We start from the raw sequence: 17,148 nt of genomic DNA, 5'->3' as shown, positions 1-17,148 counted from the left end.
TTTTTTCCAAAAATAAAAGTACAATGTGCTCTAAAGTCTACCTAACAAATTACTTGATTGTGTTTTACAGATCTGGCAGTATACTTTTGTTAAAGGTATTTATTTAACCAGTAGATCATGTCCTTTCTTGCTTCTTCAATGTAGGGTTTATCTTGAGGGTTTATATCTTCTCTCCTGCGATGTACAAAACCATGAGTTTGCCCAGGGTAAATTTTAACTCTGTAATCAACTTTACAGTGTTGTTTCAGCTTCTGCTCCAGTAAGGTGACCTGTAACAGAACATCCTTCCGTTAGTGACATTGATTTAACCTATTATTTTTACTAATTCTCAGCTTGCTCATCATTTAGTTTCCTGAAAGATGTGATGTATCCTCATCTCAGTTCCTTCTTTACCAATCTCACACTTGGGCCAGACTAGATTTGTTACCCCAATTGTATTTTTATGGGCTATTTTCTTCTAGTAATCATTGAGCTATGACTGTACAAAATTACAAAAACTGTGTAGGTAAGTGGAATCGCATCTTTAAAGGTCTCTGCAAAGATAAAAACACTTGTTTCCTGATGTGGGGCTTACTACCATGAGTAGTCCAGTTGGTAGCAAGCACTACAGCAAGTAGTAAGTAGTGGAGACTGGACCGAGAAAAGGGACAAAACTGGAATCACTTTGAATTTGTGTTTGGGCGGGTGGAAGCTGCACAGATTCAAAGCTTGTGATTCTAACCTGTTCCTATGATTTTTGATGGAAAAAAAAAATCTACAAGTGGATGCAAGCCTGCAGCATATCTTCCTTTGGGCTCCTGCAAAGGCTACTCAGCTCCCTCCTACTATGATTCTATACATTGTGACAAAGTTCCTCCTCTACCTTGGTGGGTCTTGTGCTTATTGGCGGATTTGCTCGCCTTGGAGCTTCACGGCAGCCCTCAGTTTGGCCGTTTTTCTGAACCCACAGTCCAGGTCAACTCCTCCTGTGTCTGACCAGGAGTTGAGAGGATTTGGGGGGAACCCGGGCCCACCCTCTACTCCGGGTTCCAGCCCAGCACCCTGTGGAATGCAGCTGTCTAGAGTGCCTCCTGGAACAGCTGTGCGACAGCTACAACTCCCTGGGCTACTTCCCCATGGCCTCCTCCCGACACCTTCTTTATCCTCACCATAGGACCTTCCTCCTGGTGTCTGATAATGTTTGTACTCCTCAGTCCTCCAACAGTCCGCGTTCTCACTCTTAAGCTCCTAGTGCCTCTTGCTCCCAGCTCCTCACACGCACACCACAAACTGAAGTGAGCTCCTTTTTAAAACCCAGGTGCCCTGATTAGCCTGCCTTAATTGATTCTAGCAGCTTCTTGATTGGCTGTAGGTGTTCTAATCAGCCTGTCTTAATTGTCTCCAGAAGGTTCCTGATTGTTCTAGAACCTTCCCTGTTATCCTACCCAGGGAAAAGGGACCTACTTAGCCTGGGGCTAATATAGCTGCCTTCTATTACTCTCCTATAGCCATCTGGCCCGACCCTGTCACAACACAAAAAAAATCTATATTCTGATCCGGAAAACATTGAGCACTGTGCCTATATAAGTGTTTTGGTTCAGATGGATCTGAAATGTTATAAGAAAAGCTTGCAGTATTTTAGTGTTGTTGAACCAGAGCCTGAGCCAAGCTTAAGCCTGGAACTTTAGCCTACATGGAATCCAGATTTACGTCTAGTTACTAATAACGCCTTTAGATAATAAACAGGGATAGAACAGGGTGGGGCTGGCAGCAGGGGGTATGAGGACCCGGGCCCACTCTCCTCTACTGGGTCCCAGCCCAGAGCCCTAACAGTGGTGGAGGGTTCTGCCACTGGGTCAGTGGGATCCAACTGAAACATTCTTACTCATGCTCCAGCAACAAAAGCGGACTAAAGTCTAGTTTCTCTGGGCTACTTCCTACCCTAGTCCAGGTGCAGGACTCTGTAGTCCAAGGATATTCCATCATCTCAGGATACAGGGCTGACAGCAGTCCTGGCAACTCCTATCATGGGCTGGTCTCCTCTGGGGGCAGGGCGCAGCACAGCATTGATTCAGCTCTGGAGTTCTGCAGTTGGTTGGAAACGTCTGCCTCCTTCCATGGCTCCAGCCGAACTGAGCTGCAGGGCCCTCCTTCTACACTTCCTGCCACTCCCCTCTGCTTCAGGTACAAGGGGGTGGGGTTGGCCCTGCTTCGCCCACCAAGGGAGTGTAGGGGTCCTTGGGGCTCAGGCTCGGCGGGAGGCCACTCTGCCTCGCTACAGGGTTCATAATCTCCCCCTCTGTTTTCTTTTTGCACATCTCTCAGCTTGGTCAATGAAACTACACTAGTTAGTTTTCCCTTCCAGGGAAACCTTCAAAATTGCCAGAAATGTCAACCCTGAAGGGAGGGGGCTCCAGTAGGAGGGAATAACTAGGAGGGAAATAGGCAATAACACCGAAGAAGGGGACAGAGAGCTGGCTGCCCTGATGGAGGATGGATTTCCCTGAGGTAAACAGAGAACCCGGAGACCAGATCCTCAAGTGGTATAAATCACTACAGCCTCACCAGAGCTATGCTGATTTACACCAGAAGAGGATCTGACCCCAGTTGTTTGCAGGGCTTTTTGCCTTCTGATTGGACTTCATAAACTGTTTGAAAGCCTGGTAAAGAGCAGTGGCTCTCTTGGCCTTCGTGGGATGGAAAGCCTAGGAATGAGCTCGCAGGAAGAAGAGGGAAAGCCTAGGAATGAGCTGTCCCTCTGTAACTGTTGATCCCAATTGCAGGGTGTTGACCTAATGCCTAACCTCATTTTGATTAAGGAGGGTTTCATCTCCTGTGCCTGCCGAATGCCTTCCTTTTGACTCCATCTACAGCTACTAGTCCCTCTCTTACCATGACCCCCTTATTTTATAAAATCTATACTTAGAGATGGGAAACATTGACAGTATGCCTTTAAATAATTTGTGAGAACAATAACAGGAGTTTTTATATCCTTTTTTAAGAGGCAAGAAAGATACTAATTCATTTTCTAATTTCTCTGAACAAAATGTTATCTTATTAAATCAATGTTTAAAAAGCAATGAAGATATAAATGTGTTTGAAGGTGAACTTACTTGTTCAAGAGGGATGTAATCATCACTTTCACCAAAAATGAAGAATGTGGGGTGGAGCAAACTGTATCTATCCTCAAAGTACTTAATTACTCCTAGAAAAATTAAATACATTTAAAATGTTTATAGTGAGCAATTTATAATGATTAACACTAAATCAAAACATGAAAGTTACAGATGGAGACACTTTTCAGAGTGGTAGCCGCGTTAGTCTGTATCAGCAAACAGAATGAGGAGTACTTGTGGCACCTTAGAGACTGACAAATTTATTTGAGCATAAGCTTTCGTGGGCTAAAGCCCACTTCATCAGATGCATGCAGTGGAAAATACAGTAGGAAGATATATATATATATATACACACAGAGAACATGAAAAAATGGGGGTTGCCATACCAACTCTAAAGAGACTCATCGATTAAGGTGGACTATTATCAGCAGGAGAAGAAAACTTTTGTAGTGATAATCAGGATGGCCCATTTCAAACGGTTGACAGGTAGGTGTGAGTAACAGTTGGGGAAAAATTAGCATGGGGAAATAGTTTTTAGTTTGTGTAATGATTCATCCACTCCCAGTCTTTATTCAAGTCTAATTTAATGGTGTCCAGTCTGCAAATTAATTCCAGTTCTGCGGTTTCTCATTGGAGTCTTTTTTGAAGTTTTTTTGTGGAATAATTGCGACTTTTAGGTCTGTAATTGAGCGTCCAGGGAGATTGAAGTGTTCTCCGACTGGTTTTTGAATGTTATAATTCTTGATGTCTGATTTGTGTTCATTTATTCTTTTGCGTAGAGACTGTCCAGTTTGGCCAATGTACATAGCAGAGGGGCATTGCTGGCACATGATGGCATATATCACATTGGTAGATGTGCAGGTGAACAAGCTTCTGATCGTGTGGCTGATCTGTGAGAGTGAGGAATCGTCCTTCAGGATAGGTTGTAGATCCTTAATGATGTGCTGGAGAGGTTATAGTTGGGGGCTGAAGGTGATGGCTAGTGGCGTTCTGTTACTTTCTTTGTTGGGCCTGTCATGTAGTAGGTGACTTCTGGGTACTCTTCTGGCTCTGTCAATCTGTTTCTTCACTTCAGCAGGTGGGTATTGTAGTTGTAAGAACTCCAGCTCATCATTAAGAATCTACAACCTATCCTGAAGGATGATCCCTCGCTCTCACAGATCTTGGGAGACAGGCCAGTCCTCGCTTACAGACAGCCCCCCAGCCTGAAGCAAATATTCACCAGCAACCACACACCACGCAACAAAAACACTAACCCAGGAACCTATCCTTGCAACAAAGCCCATTGCCAACTCTGTCCACATATCTATTCAAGGGACACCATCATAGGATCTAATCACATCAGCCACACTATCAGAGGCTCGTTCACCTGCACATCTACCAATGTGATATATGCTATCATGTGCCAGCAAAGCCCCTCTGCCATGTACATTGGCCAAACTGGACAGTCTCTACACAAAAGAATAAATGGACACAAATCAGATGTCAAGAATTATAACATTCAAAAACCAGTTGGAGAACACTTCATCCTCCCTGGGCACTCAATTACAGACCTAAAAGTCGCAATTATTCCACAAAAAAGCTTCAAAAAAGACTCCAGTGAGAAACTGCAGAACTGGAATTAATTTGCAAACTGAACACCATTAAATTAGACTTGAATAAAGACTGGGAGTGGATGAGTCATTACACAAACTAAAAACTATTTCCCCATGCTAATTTTTCCCCTACTGTTACTCACACCTTCTTGTCAACCGTTTGAAATGGGCCATCCTGATTATCACTACAAAAGTTTTTTTTCTCCTGCTGATAATAGCTCACCTTAATCGATGAGTCTCTTTAGAGTTGGTATGGCAACCCCCATTTTTTCATGTTTCTGTGTATATATATCTTCCTACTGTATTTTCCACTGCATGCATCTGATGAAGTGTGTTTTAGCCCACGAAAGCTTATGCCCAAATAAATTTGTTAGTCTCTAAGGTGCCACAAGTACTCCTCGTTCTTTTTAGATGGAGACACTGGATCTGAACTTCCTCTCTTCCAGCTCTGGGGAAGTGAGGCTCCAGATCCAGTGTCTTGGCCCAGCTCTATAACTGGTCTACCTGGACCTGCACTGGCAAAAAAAAAACCACACTGATGTATTTCCCCATCAGTGCAGTTCCCCTAGTAAGAACAATGGAAAAATCTGTATTGTAGACAAGCATTTTTATCACCAGGTTGGATGGCTATCCTACAACTTCCATCATTGATACCCTTGGTGGAGCTGTACTGGTGGTGAATTAATCACCTGACTTTTGCCAGCGTAGACAGACACTGCAGCACTGAACCCAAAGATCTGTGGGGACATCTGATTCAGGTCCTGTTCAAAATCCATACTTCACAGCTTGGGTCAATCTTTTGTGACAATTGTATGTATTACATTGAGCCTTGAGTGCATGCCTGGCATTTTGCCCCACTGAAAAAGCCTACAGATCTAGTTTTGACACAGACCAAATGGTTGAGACACAATTGAACTGAATGTGATGTGCCTTTATTATCAGTTAGAAATGGTATAAGAATCAGCATGCTGTAGCAGACTATACAAAGTTGATTTCACATTTTTTCTGTTATGAAAGCTTCATAGATCTAGGGCTACAAAGACACATATAAACATTCATAATTATATATACATCTATGATTTCAATTTAAATATACTCAGAAATAATGATGCAAATCACTAGGCAAACTATATTGTATTTGTATTTTACTATTTATTTACATTTAAATAACAATAAAATCCATAGAAAAAGCTCTACGTGCTCTGACAAATAATTAGACATACATTCACAAGTGATGACCATAGAGCAACAAAAATAACCATATAGAAATAATTAATTAACTTGGCTGATCAGCAAATCAAAGCAGCAATATGAGCTTTTAAGGCCCCCAGGAAGTTCTCCCAACTCTCCCCATAATCCACAGCACATAAATCTAAATCATTATGGATTATATTCAGTAATAGTTAAACTACATGCTATATTTATGTATGTGAGTGAGCTCAAGTTTACATGCATTTTAAACTTACCATAGATTGCCACCCCAGTTTTTAATTCAGGATTTTTCAGCATCAAGTGATGTACAGCCATTCCACCCCAGCAAAATCCAATGACACCGATCTTCTTTGCATTGCATTGCTCCTTTAGATACTTCAAGATGACATCAACTTCCCTAACACATATAAAGAAAGGCAAATTAAGGAATCTAATAGCACTGGAAAACTGGAAAGAAAATACAATTGGTTTATAAAATAGTCACTTCTAATTTTGTTTAGGTTTTTAGTATCTTCTTGGAACACAACAACTCCAGAATTTAAACTGCAGTTTTGAAACATGAGTTGGCAATTATATGAAACACATGAATATTTAATGGATTAGTTCATCCTAGAGAAGAAAACAGCATAATGCACGAATAACATACTGAATGTGTAATGAGGTGCAATCAGAACAATCTTTTACTTTACACGTATTAGTGGTTAGAATTTTAATTGAGTCTAAAAATACAAATACAGTTGGACAAAGGACCCGATTTCTTATCTTATCAATTAACATTAATAAAATTTAAGTGAAGCCCATTCAAGAGAACACCATTTATGATCAAATTATTACTTGAACTGTTTCAAGGGAAGTAAACATTGCATGAAGTCAGTAAAGCAAATTTTGAAAATGCTGAATGAAATTCAGCAGTGAACTAATAGGTGTAATGGTGAAGTGCAGTTAGGTGTAAATGGTAAAAAACAAGTTTAAGTGACTAGTAGAGTGGCAAAGTAGTGTAACTTACGCTGACCTGGGACTTTGTGGGTGTGCAATACAAATGTAAGTTACATCAGCTTGGTAGTCTTTGGTGACTAATTTTACATCTTACAATTACAGCAGGGCAAAATGGTACCCTAGGAAGCACGGGAGTAGTGTGACCTAAGTTAAAGTAGGAGAAGCCTGCTTTATCTTGCTGAGTTTTGATAGGGTTTCCACCCCACCTCCTTTCCTTCGATGGTTCCATCTCCACTCCTGACATGTATAACTTATAGCTGTTTTGCACACCTGCTTAATGTCACTACTTTGCTATTGACTCCACCGTTTACATAACTACTAATTTGACCCACACATTTCCATGGGATTTGTGCTTTCTTATTCCAAGCTGCATCTGGTCCATTATGTTTTAGGACTTGATCCTGGAGTCTTTACTAGGGCAAAACTCCTATCAATGAGAGCTGTGTATACAAACAGTCTACTAAATATACATCTTACCTGTCTACCTTGCTGGCATCTCGAGTTTTCAGCCAGTCATTAAAGATGGACCAGTCATCAGAAGGGTCCCAAGGTTTTTGTCCCACAAAGAAGTCTGGGCAGATGGCTCTATATGAAAAAGTAAAACAATTTTAGGTCCATGGAATAGCAGTAAGGAGTAATTATGGGACAGTCTGTATACTTTAATGTGTATTCATTCTGTTTATTCCATAATGCTCACACACAGTTATACAGATCTGTTCCCATTACTTGTCTAAATCTAATAGAATGATTTGATAGAACTTCCAGAGCATGGCAGTTTACTTTGACTTATTAGACTTTGTTAATTAAGGAATTTGATAAGTTATTAACTGTTATTAAAATACCCTAAGAACTGATTATCAGTTTTGCAGATATTCTACAATTTACAAGAATATAAATTTGAGCTGGAACTAATGTTAACCTAATATTGTGGGAATGACTTTAGGTTTTTACTATATTTCTGAATATAGTACTCTTATAGGGTCAGCCCTTCACACTCATGCAAAATTCCATTTTTCTTCACTAGGACTTTTGCCATTATAAGTAATGCTAATTAGGACCAAAAAGTACAAGGCTGTTTAAAAGATACTACAGATATTTTAAATAATATCTCAGAAACTTGAAAATCAGATGTTTGGTTTTGTTTTCCTTTCCTTCTTTATGCATCTACACACTGTCTAATTATTGTAAGTAGGGCTGTCAAGCAATTAAAAAATGAATCGCGATTAATCAAGAGATTAATCCAACTGTTAAACAACAATATAATTCCATTTATTTAGTTTTGGATATTTTCTATATTTTCAAATATATTGATTTCAATTACAACACAGAATACAAAGTGTACAGTGCTCACTTTATATTTATTTTTATTATAAATATTTGCACTGTAGAAAACAAAAGAAACAGTATTTTTCAATTCACCTAATACAGGTACTATAGTTCAATCTCTTTGTCATGAAAGTTGAACTTACAAGTGTAGAATTATGTACAAAAAAACCTACATTCAAAAATAAAACAATGTAGAGCCTACAAGTTTACACAGTCCTACCTCTTGTTCAGCGAATTGCTCAGACAAACAAGTTTGTTTACATTTGCAGGAGATAATTCTGCCTTTCTTGTTTACAGTGTCACCTGAAAGTGAGAACAGGCATTCGCATGGCACTGTTGTAGCTGGCGTCGCAAGACATTTACTTGCCAGATGTGCTAAAGATTCATATATGTCTTCATGCTTCAACCACCATTCCAGAGGACATGCATCCATGCTGATAATGGGTTCTGCTCGATAAACATCCAAAGTAGTGTGGATCTATGCATGTTTCTTTTCATCATCTGAGTCAGATGTCACCAGCAGAAAGGTTGATTTTCTTTTTTGGTGGTTTGGGTTCTGTAGTTTCCACATCAGAGTGTTGTTCTTGTAAGACTTCTGAAAGTATGCTTTCATTCCTCTCAGACTTTGGAAGGCACTTCAGATTCTAAAACCTTGGGTTGAGTGCTGTAGCTATCTTTAGAAATCTCGCTTTGGTACCTTTTCTGCGTTTTGTCGAATCTGCAGTGAAAGTGTTCTTAAAATGAACAACATGTGCTGGGTCATCATCTGAGACTGCTATAACATGAAATATATGGCAGAATGCAGGTAAAACAGAGTAGAAGACATACAGTTCTCCCCCCAAGGAGTTCAGTCACAAATATCATTAATGCATTATTTTTTTAACGAGCGTCATCAGCATGGAATTGTGGCTGAAGCAAGAAGGGGCATATGAATGTTTAGCATATCTGGCACATAAATACCTTGCAATGCTGGCTCCAAAAGTGCCATGTGAATGCATGTTCTTACTGTCAGGTGACATTGTAAACAAAAAGCTGGCAGCAGTATCTCCAGTAAATGTAAACAAACTTGCTTGTCTGAGCGATTGGCTGAACAAGAAGTAGGACTGAGTGGACTTGTAGGCTCTAAAGTTTTACATTGTTTTATTTTTGAGTGCAACAAAAAATTTAGATATAACAAAAAATTTAGCTGCTGGCATGTCCATGCAGCCCACGCCACTTCCCACAGCTCCCATTGGCCGGGAATGGTGAACTGCAGCCACTGGGAGCTGCGGGCGGCCGTACAAATGTAAACAAACTGTCTGGTGACCTGCCAGCAGATTACCCTGACAGGTCGCATGCAGCCCACAGGCCGAAGGTTGCCCACCACTGATAAAGAGATTGCACTTCAATACTTGTATGGGGTGAACTGAAAAATACTATTTATTTTGTTTGCCATTTTTACAGTGCAAATATTTGTAGTAAAAATATTAATATAAAGTGAGCACTGTCAACTTTGTATACTGTGTTGTAATTGAAATCAATATATTTAAAAATGTAGAAAAACATCAAATGTAATACATTTCAGTTGGTATTCTGCTGTTTAACAGTGCGATTAAAACTGTGATTAATAGCAATTCATATTTTTATCTGCGATTAATTTTTTTGAGTTAATTGTGTGAGTTAACTCTGATTAATCGACAGCCCTAATTGTATGGTTACTCACTAGTGATCAGCTACTTGCACTGTTTTAAGATGACATATGTGTTTAGAAAAAACACATGCTAGCAAAGTCTTTGAAATTCTTCATACGTGGTGTGGTTTTAAAAAAAAGTCTATAACATTTTTGGCCTAGCAACTTTGACCATGTCTCTTTGGGAAGAAAACATTAAGATTGCTTACATGTATCCATTAGCTGCAAGCATATCAGTTATGTATCTGGTATTTGGGAGTTGCCATCCAAATATATCGTGAATCACAACCACAGCTTTTCCCGTGCTGGCAGACGGTTTGCAAACGTACGCCTTGATGTGCTCCACTTGCACTTCATGCCCAAGGCCCCCATACTCAAACCTGTCTCCAATGTCACATGGGCATGGTCTCGCTTCATTGGCCATCTGGGATACAAACATGGAAAGGACAAAAGATATTAAACTATTAATATTTAAGTACACACGCAGAAAATGTCTGAACGCAATGTGATGATGGCACCGTGAAATATGGAATCTATTGATAATGTTAGGCATAGCACTGATGTTAGGTATGAACTTCTAATACTTGTCAAACAGCAGCATTTTTGCTGTATTTCACAGAGAGCTGTAATTTGGTTACTTAGCCTATATGCTCTTGCGGGCAGAGAACCATCTTTTTGATTTGTGTTTGCACAGCACCGAGGTTAATGGAGTCCTGGGCCATGACTAGGGTTCCTAGGTGCTGTGGTAGTGTTGTACCAATAAAATAAAAACCAGCAGGATCTTATTAAAGGGAAAAAGGCAAAATACCACATTTATTGTGAATACAGAAAGAATCATAGTAAGCAGTTAGTTATAGCTATAACATTCCATTCAATCTCATATTTATTCACACATTCATTCATACAAACACACACACACACATACACACCCACACACACAGGTTCTGCAAGGTTGTTATCATAGTTACCAGCCTTAGAGTTGCTCATGCCAAGCCACTGGCCAGGTGGCCTGGACATGAGGAGGGAGCAGGGCCTTGTCAGATGCTCATCTGATGCTCCTGGAAGTTGGTTTGCAGAATCAGACCCCAAAGTTCTCACTTTTTAGAGTCTATTTTTATAGGAATTTCTTCCTATGCCAGTCTATGGGAATTGCTTCATCATGCTGTTGCTGAATCAATCAGCAGATAGCACATTCCTGACAGCTCCAAGATGTTATCTTGTTCTTTGGTTCTCCCATTCTTGAGGCTGTTGGGTGGATTCCAGTCTGCCCTCTGGGTGGGGTCCTCTGGTTATTTCCACTTGACGCCTTCTTCAGCCGATGGACACTGGATTCTTAGGCTGGCACCTCCCTGATCATTCAGTTATTATCCACACCAAGCATCCATCCACATACATCCTCTATCTCTATTTTAATCACAATTGTTAATACAACAAAAGGGCGGGGAGTCTCTGGGTGCTGTTTCTGTTGTTAGAGTATTGCTTTGAGTCTCTCTCTCTGTGAACTGCTTTGAGAACAGACTCTGTCTTAGAATGTACTAACACAGTTAGCAGCTTGCAAGTTTCACACATAGAGGGAGAGAAAGAGTACCAAAAACCAAGAGACCTCTTCATTAGTAATACCCTGGAATTTAAACTCTGGGGAACCAAACTCATTTGTGATTTTAATACAGAACTTCTTTAATATGATCCAACAGTAGTACAAATAATAAAACAGTGAAAAAAATTAAGAGTAATATCTCCCTAGATAAGATCATCGCAAACTGCTGTTGTGATGAAGTAGGTTCTTTTCCTTCTTTTCTGTGATGTGCTCAGTAACTCATAGTATATATTAGTCTAGTCATTTTGAAGTTTTGATATGTGACACAGTGCTTTGGAAGTGAATAATCTTTTCTGAGCAAGTAAAGATACATACATAGTTTTGATTAAACGTAAGACATTTTATGGCAAGAATTAAAGCTCTCTAAAACATTCTGTAATGGGCTCTTTCAATTTGAAGAAATGCCACTGCTAAAGCAACTTCCAGCCCAGGTTGAAGAAAGGTGTTTGTTTTATATATGGAATGTGATCAATAAGAACATACCTAACAAATATTTCACAAAATTTTTATGAGGTATTTATTACATATTATGGAAGTGATACATTCTGCCAGTATGGTAAAAAGCTCATGAGAAGTGAAAATCTTTAAGGTGAACAAAAATGTTATAAGAATGAAATGACCACAAGGCCTGGTTAACTGCTGATTAGCTATTATACAGAGAGAGGTCAGCATATACAAGTGACTCAAACAGAGTAAAGAGAACAGAGCTGATACAGAGATTTATATAGCTGTTTTGTCTTACTATTTCATTAAGTTAATGGCTACATTCTGCTAGTGTCGGACCAACCAAATTAATCAAATTACTTTATATTGCTGCAGAATATTTCAAGTGATCCATATAAATTACTTCATTGTGGACTGAATAGTATACAAACTATTAAACCAGGGGTCTCAAACTCAAATGACCATGAGGGCCACATGAGGACTAGTACATTGGCCCGAGGGCCGCACCACTGACCACCCCCTACTGCTGACCCGGCCCCACCCCCACTCCACCCCTTCCGTGAGGCCCCGCCCCTGCCCCACCTCTTCCCACCCCTTCCCTGTCCCCATTCCAACTCCTTCCATGAAATCCCTACCTCAACTCCGCCCCCACCCTGCCCCCAAGGGGTGCAGGAGTGTGCAGGGTGCAGCAGGGGGCTCAGGGCAGGGGGTCAGTGTGCAGGGTGGGGCAGGGGGTCAGGGGGTTGAGGTGCAGGAGGGGTGTGGGCTGCAGCAGGGTGCTCAGAGCAGGGGGTTGGGGTGCAGGAGGGGTGCGGGGTGCAGGGTGCCGCAGGGGGCTCAGGTCAGGGGGTCGGGGTGCAGGGTGCAGCAGGGGGCTCAGGCAATGGTGAGCTGGAGGCGGTTTGCACCAGTTCGCGCGAACCAGTTGTTAAATTTAGAAGCTGGTTTAGAACTGGTTGTTAAAGGGTTGGGCAAACTCCAGCCCATGGGCCACATCTGGCCTGCAAGACCATCCTGTCCAGCCTGCCTGAGCTCCCGGCTGGGGAGGCTCCCCTTGAGAATGCCTTTATACTCACCCGGCAGTGCTCTGGGTCTTCGACAGTGGGTCCTTCACTCGCTCCGGGACTTCAGCGGCCCTTTGGTGGCGGGTCCCTCAGGGCCGCCGAAGACCTGGAGTGAGTGAAGGACCCGCCGCTGAAGTGCCGCCGAAGACCCCGAGTGACTGAAGGAACCAGTTCTTCAGATTCTGGCAGCTCATCACTGGGCCCGGGGCAGGGGGTCGGGGTGCAGGAGGGGTGTGGGGTGTAGCAGAGGGCTCAGGGCAGGGGGTTCAGCTGCAAGAGGGGTTCAGGGGCGGGTCCGGCCCAGGATGCACCGGGGCCAGGGCAGGCTCCCTGCCTGCCCGCCCTGCCCCTGCACCGCTCCAGAAAGCAGCCGGGACCTGGGGGCGGGGGGCACAGGGGTCTGTGTGTTGCCCTGGCCGCACCTCCAGGCACCGCCCCCTGCACCTCCCATTGGCTGGGAATGGGGAATCGCGGCCAATGGGAGCTTCGGGGGGGTACCTGGAGGAGCGGCCAGGGCAACACACAGACCCCTGTTGCCCCCCTCCCCCAGGTCCCGGCCACTTCCTGGAGTGGCGCGGGGGCAGGACAGGGCTGCCCTGACCCCAGTGCACACCAGGCCGGAGCCGCTCTAGGTAAATGCTGGGGGGGCCACGGGAAGCTGGTGGACCACAAAAATCACCCCGCCTGCTGCATGTTTGAGACCCCTGTATTAAACAATGTGGAGAAATTTTACTTAAAATTCTGTATAAACTTTAAAATGGACATGTTGCAAAGACATAAGAGCACTGACAAAGAACATGCTGCCTGGTACATAAAAGGAGATGTATAAAGTTGACTACACTAAGTATGCTCATGGAAACCATCCTGTGGAGGCAGGTTGCTGCCTAGGCCCTGGTATAGGATGATCTAAATAGTTGTCTGTCCAAATGCAAAACTGAGGACAAAAAAGTCTGCATACCCATATGACCAGATGATTTACACAAATTGGTATGGCTCAAGCGGTTTTGTACTTATGGACTTCAAATTCCAGTAACACAAACCACAAGCAGTGAACAATTCCAAGAGTAAAAAACACAGCATTTGTTCTGTCTTTGGATGGTGAGAAGGAACAGGACTTGTACTCTGATAGGCCACTTCAAAACTTAGTAAGAAGTATCAGTTGTATGTTGTTTGAGTCAAATCAGCTTTTCAAATGGAGGAATTCATTGGATTATCTCAACTCTTCATCAGAAGCATGCATCACTTTCTGACTGGCCTAGATCAGCTTTGCTAAGAAGAACCAGGCCGTATTGCCCATAAGTGGATAAATGTAGCTTAATGCCATCAGAACTTTGTTCCCAAACTGAAACATCTAGACAAGAGAGACTGAGAAGGCCTTCACTGGCATACCAGTTGTCTGGTCCTAACTAAAGTCTTGTCATAGACAAGCAACGTTTTAATGCTGTTCCTTTGAAGTCCCATAGGAGACTTCTGCAAAATTCAGAAAAAAATAGAGATATCAGAAGGTCTTGAATGCAAACTACCTGAACTGAACTTTCCATTTGTCTCAAGAAACTATTCATTGCAAAGTCAAGCTGAGCTGGAGAACTTACCTTCACACCAGTTGTAACTGGTAAGTAGCAACCAAGTTTCAATAATATATGTACCCAAAGGAAGACTTGATTATTTTCAAGCAAAATGCATCTCAGAAATGACTTAAGTGTATAGCATACTGTGTTTCACTAACAAGCTCTATCTTAGACGTATAGAAATAATGCTACATCAAGTAATTGAGAGAGCTGAGGTTGGAAGAATTAATTACACTAACTCATCTCAAAACTGGGCGTGGTGGCACGTGCCTGTAATCCCAGCTATTTTGGAGGCTGAGGCTGGTGGATCGCTTGGGCTCAGTGTTTCAGGGCTGCAGTGCACTACGCCGATCAGACAGCTTGGCCAGTGGGTAGCTGAAGAAATGGCTAGAACAACACGAATGGTGTGTTGTGATCGGCGCTCTCTATGAGAGGGCTGATGGACCAATTGATCAAGGTGACTGAACTCAGCCTAGCACTACTTATAACAAGAATGCTTGCTTATAGCAAACGATAACTGAGAGAAACCTTTAGTGTCTAAAACAATCAGCCTAGATACACAGTTGATCGGAAGAAACATGCAGCTCCCTAAAGTAAAAGGCAAAAGTAACTTTCAGTGGTTTCGTTTTAATTAAATGGCACTAAAGGCCAGATTTTTAAAGGTATTTAAGGACCTAAAGATTCAGATAAGTGCCTACTGGGTTTTTCAGAAGTGCCTAACTCCCACTGAAAGGCTCTTAAGTGCCTACGTCACTTTTAAAAATGGGACTTAGGCCCAGATTTTTAATAGTATGTAGGTGTTACTCCACTCAGCATTACGAGGCTGCAATTATTTAGATGGCTAAGAGCTTACAGTAGCAGTGAATTTCCTGTGAAATTAGGGTAGTTTGCATCATTAATTGCATATTATATTTGTGGTTTAGTGTGTGATGAAGGCTATGATTTATCACCTAGAGAGGCAATTTTAAATTAAATTCATGTTTTAGTAATTAACTGTCTACATTCTAAATTCTAACCTTAGAGTAATGTTTGGCAACAGACAGTCCCATAATTTGATTAATAGATTAGTAGGGATCTGTATTGAATGATCCATTGTTCAGTGCTGGTACCAAAATCACCTGTCCAGAATAGTTCATTGCTAGGATACTTTCACCTGTGTAATAAAATTTTCTGATAAGACTTTGATTGATTGATCCGACTTACTAGCTCTTGATGTATGCAGTGCTGTTGTAGCCATGTCTGTCTGAGGATATTAGAGAGAGAAGATGGGTGAGGTAATATCTTTTCTTGAACCAGCTTCTGTTGGTGAGACAGACAAGCCTTCGTGCTTACATAGAGCTTAGACCTGAAGAAGAGCTCTGTGTAAGCTCAAAAGTTTGGACTCATACAGTCCAAATCCATTATTCTAGCACATTAGTTGTTATCAGTCAACTCTAGAGGGGAGCCTTCAGTTGATCTTTACTAGCCAATGTGTTAAAATACAAATTGTGCTTTCTACACCAAGGTTTTAACAAATGTCTTAGTGATATGTTAAAAACACTTTTTAGCCTAGGGAAGGCATATCCTAAATGTGACAGGAGTCCAACATGCTAAATCACACACCCCTACTCCCCCTATCTCGATCTACATGGGGAGGGGAAAGAGTTCTAGAATCAATTCAGGATTTCTTTGGTTTGTTTGGCTTGAATCACTGAAAAAGTTAAATACAACTTACCTCACATACAATGTATTAAATGTATATAAAGCAACTCAAAGTGAAAAGAAATGAGAGCAAAGCCTACACAAAACCTTTTTCTCATCTGAAATATCTCAATCTCCATTTCATTTCCCTGTGTCATGGTGTTGCAGTTCTCTGAGTTTGTTTGTTTTTAAAACAGTTAATCATATGTACTTTGAAACTTTTCCCTCCACCTAAAATTGTAGATTAAATTACATACTAACCTTTGGTGTCTTGTGCTTGGCTGAGCAGCTGATTCAGTTCTGTTGCTGTTTAGAAACACAGCAATTTTTTTATTTGAGGGTGATTTATTTAAAACTATTCAACTTCAGGAAGAAAGAACGAGGCTGTTCAGGAAGACATAACGAGTCCTGACAATGAAGTTGTTTGGAATTTGTGCTGACCTGGACTTGTATTGCCAGTTCTTAGTTAATGAATCACAATTTTATCTACAAGATTTAACTGTGTGTGTATTCAGATATTTTATCTTTTCATTTTAAACAAAGGCTGTGCTGATTCTAGGTTTAGTTTTTTGCTTAGTCACAAGATTGACATGTTCTGTAATACAGTGTACAATCCATACACCATTTCTCTAAATATATGGCCTGATTTTTCTTTTATTTACTTTGGTGTAACTGTTGAATTGAGGAGAGATGCTCCTGATTTACACTAGAGTAACTGAAGGCAAAAATAAGACCAATATCGCTATATCTATTTCCCTCCTGGATAAAAATGTGTGGGAGTGGTGCCCATCAAAGCAGGAAGGGGAAAAAGGAACGATAAACTAGAACAAACAAAAATACAGTTAGTTAATTTTCTTATTTTCTATTTTCTTTATTATTTTGAAATATAAACATATTAACAT

General features: G+C 41.3%; 1 protein-coding gene across 1 annotated transcript; it reads right to left on the bottom strand.

Moving 5' to 3' along the window:
* On the bottom strand, positions 1–16,674 carry LOC311516939 (carboxymethylenebutenolidase homolog). The gene is made up of 6 exons (XM_084621383.1): positions 16,508–16,674; positions 10,103–10,317; positions 7,376–7,483; positions 6,157–6,299; positions 3,093–3,184; positions 1–269 (listed from the first exon to the last, which is right to left on the bottom strand). The coding sequence occupies exons 2-6, from the start codon at positions 10,315–10,317 to the stop codon at positions 90–92; spliced, it is 738 nt and encodes a 245-aa protein (XP_084477509.1). The 5' UTR covers positions 16,508–16,674; the 3' UTR covers positions 1–89.
* Between the last annotated feature and the right edge of the window lie 474 nt (positions 16,675–17,148).

This window comes from Lepidochelys olivacea (genome assembly GCF_965140295.1).
Source record: "Lepidochelys olivacea isolate rLepOli2 genome assembly, chromosome: 2".
Lineage (NCBI taxonomy): Eukaryota > Metazoa > Chordata > Testudines > Cheloniidae > Lepidochelys > Lepidochelys olivacea.
This window is presented reverse-complemented; position numbering and strand designations above follow the sequence as displayed.